The sequence below is a fragment of the Carcharodon carcharias genome, chromosome 12 (genome assembly GCF_017639515.1).
Source record: "Carcharodon carcharias isolate sCarCar2 chromosome 12, sCarCar2.pri, whole genome shotgun sequence".
NCBI lineage: Eukaryota > Metazoa > Chordata > Chondrichthyes > Lamniformes > Lamnidae > Carcharodon > Carcharodon carcharias.
Window position 1 is genome coordinate 134,209,266 of NC_054478.1, and position 12,921 is coordinate 134,222,186.

At 43.2% G+C, this 12,921-nt stretch overlaps 1 protein-coding gene across 6 annotated transcripts in view; it reads right to left on the bottom strand.

Annotated features, from left to right (window-relative positions):
* Nucleotides 1-12,921, bottom strand: part of LOC121284923 (partitioning defective 3 homolog B-like) — an 885,862-nt gene that overhangs the window by 344,399 nt on the left and 528,542 nt on the right. For all 6 annotated transcript variants that reach the window (XM_041200843.1, XM_041200844.1, XM_041200842.1 and 3 more), the window contains one exon: nucleotides 351-557. In XM_041200843.1, coding sequence (XP_041056777.1) covers nucleotides 351-557 — 207 coding nt within the window. The remainder of the gene's footprint in view (nucleotides 1-350; nucleotides 558-12,921) is intronic.

Sequence of the window (12,921 nt, forward strand, 5' to 3'; positions counted from 1 at the left end):
GTTCTCATTAGCTACAAAACAAATTAGTTATCACAATTTAGGAAGCATGCTGCTAAAGAGAATTTATGGACCCAAAGTGCTACTTTTCACATGCTGAAACATTTCTGGACTACAAGCTTACACCCCAAAGATAGAGTAGATATGTCAAACAGCATGTTAACAATCAGGCTCGATGTTCAACCAAAGGAATTAGAAAGGTGGGAAAATAATTTCCAGTCTGATTGGGTAGCTAATTCCAACAAACACTGCTGGCATCATGAACCATGAAGAGGATAAGCTAAAACATTTAGGAGGAAAAATCCTCAGATTGCTTTTCTACAATGTGAAGCCAGGCAAAAACTGTTACTTACCATCGTCAGGGATCTCTGGTCCATCGTAGGACTTGTCAATAGCAGCTCTGAAGCTTTCATTACAACCCCGACCACGTACCATATGAGGTCGGGGTCTGTGGAAGGGGAGCTCGTTCTTCCTGACCTCAGCTACGGCCGTTTGCAAACTCTCAAGAGAGCTAGACTTCTTCAAGCCCAGCATGGGACCCACATCGTTCCCTATGGAATCTGGTTGGGAGGGGAAAAAAACACAATATTTCATATGTGTAACCCAAAATACAGCATCTCTATTGACACCATTGTGCCAGCCAATGAGTTGGAAATGGGCTGGCAACTACAGCAGGACCAACAACAAATGCTGTATTGTAGAGTAAAGAAAGTTATTTTATTGCTCAGTAAACAGAGTCCATTTAAACAGCATATAACAACAAACAGTATTTCTCTTATGGCTTTTTCCCATGTTACATGGGGTCGCCACAGTGGCGATTGATCGCCCTTCTCCCTCTCCATCATATCAACCCATCATTTTTGGATTTGGTGGGTGGTTTTGTAGCCGGATGCCCTTCCTACCGCTAACTCTCTCCATTTATCTGGACTGGGGATCCACACCAATATCTGCTGGCTTGCCTGTGCCAGTGGCTGGATTTTTCCATGGTCAACAAGTCCTGGAGTGGGGCTCAAATCTGGAGTATTCTGTCTCGGGACAGGGTGCTACTGCCTAAGCTACAAGACCCTCTACCACAGCACACAGTCTATAGATTCTAATTAAAATAGTCTATCCAAACTCTCGGAAAAAGAACTTATAACCAAAATAATAGCAATGTTACCTGATAAAAGCAAAATTATTTCTCTAACAAAATGCAGTAAATGGAGGGTAGTTCATACAAATTAGGTGAATGAATTCTAGTCAGTGTGTTCTCTAGGTGTGAATGATGAGGTAAATTGCTCAATGATCTCCATTCTGGCTGGGAATAGTGATGTCTCAATATGCCATCCCCAGTATTAGGCATCTTATTTTTCTTGAGTACAAATGGTAGCCCTTATTTTTTAATTTTACAAACCATTACCAACAAGTTGCACTTTGCAATCGGAAATGCTTTAGAGAATTCAGTTAGGATTGCCCCGACCCAACTAGGTGCCAGCATCTGAGTCAGAAAGTGGCTGGTGCAAGTCTCACTCCAAAGACCTGAGCTCAAAAATTTAGGCCGACCGTTCCCAGTGCAGTACTGAGGGAGTGCTGCATTGTCACAGGAACAGGAGTAGGCCATTTGGCCCCTGAAGCCTGTTCCAACATTCAATGAGATTGTAACTGATTTGTGACCCACCCACCTTTGCCCCATGCACCTTCATATTTTTCATTAACAAGAACCTATCAATCTCAGATTTAAAATTTGAGATTTACCGAGCATTAATTGCCATTTGTGGAACTTCTATCCTTCTACCCTTTGCGTGTAGAAGGGTTTTCTAACCTTACTCCCGAAATGCTTAGCTCTAACTTTTAGACTATGTCTCCTAGTCCTAAACTCCCCAACCAGCGGAAATCGCTTTTCTCTGTCTACCTTATTAATTCCTCTCATTACATTGAAAACTTCATTCCAGTCCATGCTTTAACCTTCTAAATTCCAGGGAATACAGCCCTTGTTTGGGTAATCTCTCCTCGCAATTTAACCCTTGAAGTCCAAACATCGCTCTGGTAAACTGCATTCTCTCCAATGCCAATATATTTGTCCTAAGGTGCGGTCGAGAGTCGTCCAGGTGTGGTCTGGTAAGGCCTTCGTACAGCTGAATCATAACTTCTACCCCCTTGAATTTTAGTCCTCTGCATATAAAGGCCAGCATTCTATGGGCCTCTTTGGTTATTTTCTCTCTCTACCCTTGATACTGAACAATCTATATGCATGGACCCCTAAGAATCCTTGTATATCCACTGTTTCTAGATTTCATTATTTAGGAAGTACTCTGATCTGTTGAAGGTGCTACCTTTTGGATGAGACATTAAACCGAGATCCCATCATGAGAATGTAAAAGATCCAACAGCACTAGTTGGAAGGTCAGCAGGGAAGTTCCTGTTTATCTCCTGGCCAATATTAAGCCCACAAACAACATCAATTATCTGCTCATTATCACATTGCTGTTTGTGGGAGCTTTCTGTGTGCAATTTGCAGATGACTATAAAAAATAGAGGAAACGGGTATTTTATCCTCTGCTTTATCCTTTTAGAGCAGTGGATATGATATAAAAAAACTCATTTGCAATACTGGAAATGTGCACACAAACGTTTTATGATTAATCTATTATTCCCGTAGTCAGCAGCTTCAATGAAAACTCCTACCAGAGATCCATCCAGTCTGTAGCAAATTAAATAAACATATAATTAGTGTGTGGTCTACTGAAGTTAGTCAATAAAATAGTCTACCCCAATCTACAAATCGTGATATAGGACAGTGAAAGTCGTATACAGATTGCAAGACACTTTAGCTGTTTGTCACAGCTCTAGAATAATGATCAGCTGTACACTCCATTAGGCAAGCCTACATAGGTTGTAATAAAACAAACGTTTACCGCTTCCTAACTTATTGAGTTATTCCTACTCACTCCTTTCTCTCCATCCTGTTAATAACACTTATTACTTGGGCAGGCCAGGGGTGGGGTGGTTGTGGTTTGTGGTGGGAGAGAAGAGACTGGTGTCACAGTAGTCCTTGCCCCCAAGCAACATTCCTCAAAATTTGATAAAAGAAAGAGCCTATGTGTGAACACACACACATGGAAGCTGATCGCATGTTTCTGGATGATGTCACTGAGTTAGCATCTAAGCAAAGGTAAGTGACCACAGCACAATTTCAAAGAAAAACAGGGGAGTTCTGGCCACTATTTGTGCACCACCATCACCAAAACAGATCAGCTGTCCATTATCTCACAGGATGCACGTTTATGGGTATGTGCTGTGCATGCATAAATTGACTTAATCATTTCCTATATCACAACAGCGACTGCACTTCAAAAACTAAATTAGCTGTAAAGCCTGGAGGACTTGAGAGGTGCTACACAAATGCAAGTTCTTTCCTTTCTTTATTGTTATTTTCCAATTCCACTGTATGGGACAAATACATGTACTATGGCATTCAGGTTTGATGCCTAAATAAATACTATGCATACACATTTGCGTACACTGTTGAGATCTGCTTTGAGCTGAGTGCAGTCTAAATATCAATGGCTCATTTGCAGTCAGCATGAATCTACTGACAAGGGCAATTTTTATGAAGTATTAAAAATCACAATCCAACAGATGCATGCATACGCACATATACACGCACATCCTTGCATGCCCAATTTTTAAAAACCTGCCTCCTTCATCTTTTTTCCTACATTACAGCAGCTTAATTTTTATTAATACCAATTTCTTGATCACTATAAATATCACTATTACCTGCCCTCTGTGGCAGACACAGCAATGAACTCACCAATTGTTGAATGATTACATCTTAAGCTGCAAATTTCTGCTTCCCATGATCCTCTTACCCCTCCTTCAGGTACCATGTCCTAAGAGGGCGTTGACGGCCACGGACTTGCAATGAATTGATCCATGATTATACTTGGAAAAGTACTGCAGTGGTTTGTCGTTGCCTTCTGTAGTATGGCTGACCAGGAAACTCTCCCACTCTTACCGCCTGCCATTAGGCATACCGGAAGGATTTACAGGCTGATAATCAATCTGTTTGGCCACGTTATGAATGCCCCTCTCATGGCCATCAAGTCCTGAAGTGGGACTTGAACCCAGAACTTCTGGCCCAGTGTTAGGGATGCTATTACTGTGCCATATAAGACCTCGGCTTTCCATGATATCCTCCAAAAATAGATAATATCCGTTTTCCACAACACTTGTTGAAAGTTCCAGAAACTGTGAAGTCAGCAGCTCCGCCAAGCCCATCAACAAATCCTAAAATCCACAAAAAGCAGATAACTGCATTCCCGTATGCCCTCACACACAAGAAGATATCTCAAACCACTTTACATCAAAGGGAAAATGATGGAAGCACCATGCTGGAGGGGAAAATGAAAGGGTTACGGAGGGCTAAAGAATGATCAGAGAACGGCTTTGAGGAGACATTAAATCGAGGCAATTACAAGGAACATGAAGACAGAGTTGGCTAAAGTGAACTGGGAAATTAGGTTAAAGATAGGACAGTAGAGAAGCTGTGGCAGACATTTAGGGAGCTATTTGATAACACTCAGCAAGGATACATTCCAGTGAAAAAGTAATATTAGGAGAAGGATGCATCATCCGTGGCTAACAAATAGAAGTTAAAGATAGTACCAAATCAACAGAAAAAGCACACAATTCTGTGAAGATAAGTGGCAGGTCAGAAGATTGGACAGATTTTAAAAGCCAACAAAGAACAACTTAGAAAAAAAGTTAAGGAGAATTTAGAGTATGAGAGAAAGCTGGCTAGAAATATAAAAACACACACTGGGCCTGAACTTCCTACGAGTGGCAATCAACTTCGGATCACCTCTCTGTGCCCAATTTCTTCTGTATCCGATCCGATCTCACCCGACCTTCCGACTCAGGCCAGATGAGATCCTGACAGTGCAGCGCCTCCCCGGGGCCCAGCGTGGAAGGGCAGGAGAGTCAAAGTGAAGCAGGTCCCCCCCACTTTTTTTTATGGCACTAGCTGTCGTAAGCCAGGTAGTTTAAAGGCCCATTGAAATTTAAAGGTCCATGACAGGCCAGGGAGAACCTAAGTGTCTAAGGTAAGAGGATAGGGTTTGGTGGGTGGGGGTGTTTGAAAGTCGGATCGGGGGGGCGGGGGGAGGGTGAAATTGGAGGTTGGGAGGGGGAATTGGAGGTTGGGGACGGTGCTGGGCCTCTGGTGAGGGGGTTGGGCTGGAGTGGTGTGGGTGGGTTAGTCAGGCTTTGGGCTGTATCAGGTCAGGCCTTGGGGGAAGGGTGGGGTGTGTGTCAGGGTTGGGCCTCAGAGGTGGGGGGGAGGAGGGTGAAGGTATCAGGCTTTGTGGGGGGGGTGAGAGTTGGGCCCACTGGGGGTGGGGGAGGTGCCATACAGTGGGGGGAATCCCGGGGGTAGGGAGAGACCCATGGGTGGAGTAGTCAGCAGGTGGGGGTGGGGTGGGGGGGGGTGTTGGTGGGGGAGGCCCTTGCAAGATCCTTTGGGTGAAAGGAGGGGTTGGGAGGTCGGAGGAGTTCCCTGGGGAGTCAGGGGCTTTTTTGTGTGTGTGTGTGTGTGTGTGTGTGTGTGTGTGTGTGTGAGGTGGGAGGGGGGGGTGCAGGGGGTTGGTCTGGGTCTGAACAACAGTTACCCAGAAGTTAGAAGTTGTTTTAATCCTTCTAACTTTTTCTGGGTAACTATTGATGTTACCCAGTCAGAATCATCCGCAGTTTGTGATTTAAAATGCATTTTTGGATGGCTCCCAGTGCAGGGCAATTGTCCAGGGGAAGTCTGCACTTCTGGACAATTGCCATGCAAACCTTAAATGGGAACATCTTAAGGGGGTACGGCCCTCCCCGCAATGTGTCGCTGGGGGCCCGGAAGTTACAGCCTATAGTGTGAGTTCCTACAAGCGTTTAAAAAAGAAAAGAGTAACTAAAGTGAGCGTTGGTCCTCTGGAGAGAGATTCTGGGGAATTAATAATGGAAAACAAGGAAATGGTGGAAGAATTGAATAGGTAATTTGTGTTGGTCTTCACTGTAGAAGACACAAAGACCATCCCAAAAAATACTTGAAAAACAAGAGGTAAAAGGGAGGGAGAAACTTAAAACAATCACAATCACCAGGGAAAGATTTTGGGAAAACAGTAGAGCTAAAGGCTGACAAGTGCCCAGGACCTGATGGCCTGCATCATAGGGTCTTAAAAGAAGTGACTGCAGAGGCGATAGGTGCACTGGTTGTGGTCTTCCAAAATTCCCTAGATTCTGAAAAGATCCTAGCAGATTGGAGAATAGTTAATATAACAGCTCTTTTCAAGAAAGGAGAGAGATAGAATGCAGGAAACTAAAGGCGAGCTAGCCTAACATCTGTCATTGGAAAAGGCCAAAATCCAATACTAAGGAGGATATAGCAGAATGCTTAGAAAATCACAATGTGATCAGGCAGAGTCAGTATGGTTCTGTGAAAGGGAAGTTATGTTTGACTAATTTATTAGAGTTCTTTGAGAAAGTAACAAGCAATGAAGATAATGGGGAACCTGTAGACGTGGTGTACTTGGATTTCCAAAAGGCATTCAAAAGATGCCATATCAGAGGTTACTACACAAATAAGAGATTAACATGGATAATGGCCTCCCTCTGCGTCGTAACAATTCTGTGATTCTGTGAGGATGGGATATATAACAGAAAGCAGTTGTTAGGGATAAATGGATCATTTTCAGGTTGGCAGGGTGTGAATAGTGGAGTGCTAAAGGGATCAGTGTTGGGGCATCAACTACTTACAATCTAATTCAATGATTTGGATGAAGGTACCAAATGTATGGTTGCTAAATTTGTTGATGACACAAACATAGGTAGGAAAGCAAGTTGTCAAGAGGGCATTAAGGATCCACAGAGGGATATAGATAGGTTAAGTCAGTGGGCAAAAATTTGGCAGGTGGAATATAATGTGGGAAAGTGTGGCTTTGGCAAGAAAAATAGGAAAGCAAATAATGGAGAGGCTGCAGAACTCTGTGATACAGAGGAACGTGGGTGTCCTGGTACATGAATTACAAAAATTTAGTATGCAGGTAGAGCAAGTGATTAAGAAGGCAAGTGGAATATTGTCATTTATTGCAAGAGAAATGGAATATAAAAGTAGGGAAGTTTTGCTACAGATGTACAGCTCCATAGTGAGACCACATCTGGAGTAATGCATATAGTTTTAGTCTCCTTATTTAAGAAAGTATAAAATTGCTTTGGAAGCAGTCCAGAGAACATTCGCTCGACTAATTCCTGGGATGGAGGGATTATCTTATGAGGAAAGGTTGAACAGGTTGAGCCTATACCCATTGGGGTTTAGGAGAATGAGAGGTGATCTTTTTGAAACATATAAGATCCTAAGGAGTCTTGACAGGGTAGATGATAGGAGGATGTTATGGGCGAGACTAGTACTAGAGGACACAGTTTAAAAATAAGAGGATTTAGGATGGAGATGAAAAGAATTTTCTTTTCTTGTGGAGTCGTTAGTCTGTCAACTTTGCTTCCTTAGAGAGCAGTGAAGGCTGGGTCGCTGAATATATTCAAGGCCGAGTTAGATTCTTGATTGACAGGTGCATCATATGTTATGGGAGGCAAACAGGAAAGTGCTGTTGAGATAAAAACAGAAAACACTGGAAAAACTCAGCAGATCTGGCAGCATCCGTGGAGAGAGAAAGAGAGTTAATGTTTTGAGGCCATATGACTCTTCTTCAGCTCTGAAGAAGAGTCATACGGACTTGAAACATTAACTCTGTTTCTCTCTCCAGGGATGCTGCCAGACCTGCTGAGATTTTCCAGCATTTTTTGTTTTTCTTTTAGGTTTCCAATATCCATAGTATGTTGCTTTCAAAGTGGAGTTGAGGCCACATTCAGATCTTATCAAATGGCAGAGCAGGCTCGAGGGGCCGAATTGCCTACTCCTGCTCCTAATTCATGTGCTTGTATAAGAGTTTCGAAAACAGCCAGAGAGGGAAGTTGGCAAGCTAGAAGGAACTAGTCGAGTGTTCAAGGAGATAGAAGTCAATAGCTGAACGGGTGGCAATAAAAGGTGAGTGGGGAAACAAGGCACAGCTCAGTGTTAAACAAGCAGAAGGTGCATGTGGTGGCATACGACGAGCCTTAAGGACAGGTGTGGGTGAAGCCAAGTAAGGATTTGAAAGCAAGGTCCATTATTTTTACAGCAACATGAGATAAGGTCTTGGAGAGGATAGAGGAGCTGAGAAAGGACTTTATGTGGGTGAGGATGCAAATTTTAGCATTGTGAATGAGGTGCAATTTGCTGAGAGTGGAACAGAGGAGTTTAACTAGGAGAGCGCCACAATACTTGAGCCTTGAAGCGGCAAAGATATAGCCTTGGGTTTCAGTAGCAGTAGGGATACTGAATAAAGAGTCAAATGAAGGCTGCTGTCACCTCAAACCCAGCCCGGTCTAAATAGCCTTTTGCCAAAAAAAAAATACTTTCCTGAGCATTTCCCTTCTTCCCATCTTTCAAGGTTTCACTTTTTGACTTTGTGTCAATCTTTACCACTCCTTTCCTTCCCTTTTCATGAGGCAATTTCCAGCTCGGGTTCCAACTCAAGTTTAAAGCTCTGTGAGCAGAACAGCGGGTGGGTCGCAGCCTCGTGACAAAGGTGACCAGTGCAGGACAATATTTTTGGAGTTACCACAATATGGAAGTGCAGTTAACATTTTTATTTTTTTCCAGAACTGTTTTAGTCTTTTCCATGAGATTATCATGCTCTATGAGAAAAAATGAGAGCATATGGATAGGTGAGATAATCAAAATTGGCACTTAAAGGACTAGGAATTTCTCTCCCCTTTTCCCCACCATAATTGCAACTGACTCCTTTTTTTAAAAAATGGGAATAGCTTGAGATATCGTAACATATGATTATGATTGGTTACTTTTGAACAAATGTGTCATTTGAGCCAGTAAGCATCCTTTGTGCACCATGGTCACATCAGGCACCCAATATTTAATTAAGTCGATGTATGCTGAAGAAGAGTTTAAATCTGCAGTAAGGTTATTGGCATTCCTCACAAGATACACTTGGCCCATTGAAAAATATCTCAGAACAAAATTAGAGGGAATGTGTAATGGCAATTTTAAATTTCTGCAAAAATGAAGGCTCTGCTCCCTCTATGCTTATAATGCACAAACATAATCAATTCTACATTAAATTAGCAGTTATTTATCCCTCCCCCATTTCATCATACAGAAGGCAATCAGTGGGCAGGATAGTCTGTCCAGTCACTGCGCTATGATGCACTCACAGAAGGTTAAACAATCGTTGAAGTCTTATCTGAATTAAATATGGAATTTATTTCCAACAATAACAACAGAAATTATATCATATGAATTTTAAACTTCACACCAATTTCCCCAAAGACATTTTGATATATAACTTTTTTATTAAACTTGCTGCATTATTCCACCATCTCCCGTCTCTAAAATTCCTTTACTATAATCGAAGCTTCACATAGAAATTGAGAAGGTGGAGATAAAAATGTCACTCAAATAAATGTCAATTACTTTCTTTACAGTCATCACCAAACCGTCCATACTCCCTTATCTAAAACTACATTTCCTCCTCTATGATGCCCTGATGCTCATTCATAGTATCAGGAAAAAACACCAAGCTATTTTTCCTCTCTCTGAAACTTGCTGATTGATTTCACTTAGCTGGCTGAATTCAACATAATTCTTGGAGGGAATTTATGGCTCAGCAGAAGCAGAGACAAAAGATAAAAAGGAAAAGGAGCAGGAGGAATAAAGACCAAGCCAAGGGGGGAAAGTGGGAAGAGAGTGAGAGCGAGAGGTATGGGTAGAGGGGGGGAAGAGGGGAAAGGGAAGAGAAAGGGATGGAGTGAGGGATGGAGGCCAGAGGGCTAAAGGGCAGAGGTGAGAGGGGAAGGGGGAGGTGAGATGGGGAGGGGCAGAGGCAAAAGGGGGGGGGGGGGGGGGGGGGGGGGCGAGGTGAGGGGGGGGGGGGAGGGGGAGGTGAGGGGGAAGAGACGCAGGCGAGAGGGAAAGGGGGAGGCGAGGAGGAAAGGGGAAAGCGAGGGGGAATGGGGAGGCGAGAAGGAAAGGGGGAGGCGAGAGGAGAAAGGGGGAGGCGGGAGGAGAAAAGGGGAGGTGAGAGGAGAAAGGGGGAGGCGAGAGGGCAAGGGGGAGGCGAGAGGGCAAGGGGGAGGCGAGAGGGCAAGGGGGAGGCAAGAGGGAAATGGGGAGGCGAGTGGGGAAGGGGGAGACGAGAGGTGGGATGCAAGAGGGAGGCGGAGGCATGGGAGGGAAGGGAGAGGCCTGGACAAGTGGAGGGGTAGGATGGTAGGAGAGGGGGAAAGGCGAGAGGTGAGAGAAAGAGTGGGAAGCAGGAGGGAAGAGATGAGGGAAGAGAGAAGGGGAGAGACAAGAGGGAAAGTGTGAGGCGAGAGTGGGTGGGGAGGACTAGAGGGGAAGGTGAGAGGGAAGAGGCAGGAGGAGAAAATATTGTAGTTATTAAAAGGTTAGAAAGGGGGGGGAAGAGAGAGATAGAATGAGTGAGAGAATAAGAGATGAGAGAAAATAGATTAAGTGAGGGTGAAAGACAGAGAAACTGATGAACAGTGTTAGAGAATGCAGCAAGACTGGGACATGGATGAAGGAGTTGGCAGTGCTTGAATAAGAAGGGGACGTACAAGTCAGAGAGACAAGGGTTTTGCTTCCATCTGCACTCTGGTATCAGCTAGTCAGCCTCACTCATCCCAAGACAGAGAAACTTTCTCTTCACGCTCCCAAATACCATACAATATTTGAAACTTAATAAAAACTTAAGTGAGTAATGGATACCTGGAAGAATTACAACATGGTTATATCAGAAACATCATCTGAATCCTGGTAATGAGGTCAGCTTTACATTATTTACTTGTAGTAATATAAAAATATAGATATGTCAAAGTTCAGAGATGTTTTTATTCAGCTTTGAGAGGTTTTTTTTGCAGCCTGGATTCATTGGCGGTTTTCATGCAATGGTTCGGAGTTCGACAAATGATAAATTTGCTGGGAAATAACGCACCTGGTACACATTAAGCAGAAACATGATCAGTTTGGGTTATGTATATATGAGGAAAGTACTGTTCCTTTTCTTCTGCCCATAGCAATAATGACAGTGAGACAACTGAAGATGAAGCTGACCTGGATATTACACTACGATTGAGCCAAGCAACTCCAAATGAAAAAAACATTTACTTTCAAGCATAGTGGTTGGTAGGCCAAAATCCTGGCGTTCCCTATCGGCACGGGGAGAGCACCTTCATCACACAGACTGCAGCAGTTCAAGAAGGAAACTCACCTGTAACTTCTCGTTATGCTAACTAAGGCTAGGCATTTTTTAAAGTTACTTGCATCACCATAGTGCCTGCCATGGCTTCAGGCCATCTCAAAATGCTGCACAGCCAATGAAGTACTTTTCACATGTAGTCACTGTTGTAATGTAGGAAACAGTAATGCAAGAAAAATGTTGGCCTTGCCCCCGCACAAGGGTAAAGTGCAAAAATTGGGCTAAGTCAATTAAATTAGTTTTTTCGTGCAAAGTCAATGTTGGGAATGGAGGTGGGAGGCTAACTCACATTCATCTCCTGGATAATTTTTCTTTTATTGGCAATTAAACAAGGATTTATGGAACATGAGTACTACTGTTAGTGCAAGAAACCAACTATGTTTGACACTGAGGAATGGATTCCCAGTGCAATCTATTGCATTGAAAAGGATGGACCACCCACAGAAAGAGAGATAAAAATAAATTCATGCAATAAATGTGAATATTTCTCAAATGGCCATGGAGTTTAACTCAAATCCGAAACTGGTACCAGCTCAGACTCTGAGCTATACTGTTGGCAGGCTTCAGGAGGAAAGACCGGTGGGTTTGGGCGTGGGAGAGGCGGATTCTGCACTCAGGAGGGGGCAATGGAAAGGCAGAGCAATGCAGATGATTTACATTCCAGCCACACATACTAAAACACAATCATGTCTTATTTAGCACCCACATGCCTTGGAAACCAAATCTCTCTTTTTATGCTGGGGCTGAGCTTGGCGACATTTCAAAACCCATTGAAAATCAACTCTGAACAACAATAACTTTGAACATATGTTGGCGTGGAGCAGATGTCTGCCTTAACAAGTTCCACAGTCACTTAATGTGCCACAAAAAGTTATGAGGAAGGCAAGCAAGCACAGATGTTTGAGAGGTTTATGTTGCTTTTGTTACTCTCATTGCAGCACACACTTAAAAGTCAATTGCAAAACTGTTAACAATTGCACGTGCATTGGTTCTTGTGGTGACCGGCAATGTGGAATGATAGCAACCCATGGGTTTGTGTCTACAATTCTTCACAGCTGAGATTACAATCCTGACAATTGGGGTTGGACAATGGCACCAACATAACAAACAAAAGGAGAAGGATATATAAAAAAATTTCAAACCAAACTCCAGAGATCTAGGCTGCAATTGCTTTATGGTATTGAGAGAGTTTAGAAGTGCCAACTTTTGGAAAAGTCATATTTCACCCCATAACACTATTTCAAAGAAGAGCAGGGAGTTAGCAGTAGTCTCTTGCCCACTATTCATCCTGCGCTCAACACCTCAAAACGGATCATCAGGTCATGATTGTAATATAAGGGTGTTCTGCATAGCAAGGGTTAGTGGGGGACTGGAGAATACCACTCACAATATGATGTAGAAAGACAAATGACAGGAAAGAGTTGTATGGAGGGGTTCGAGTGGAAGTCAGTACGAAATTAGCTCCTAGTTTGGACTATACTTAATTGTACATATGTATAGAGTTATGTGTTACCACTAAACACTATTGTTCAACTGTACAAACTTCTGAACCTCCTCATGAGACCTGGTGAACACTTATGACAATTATCAC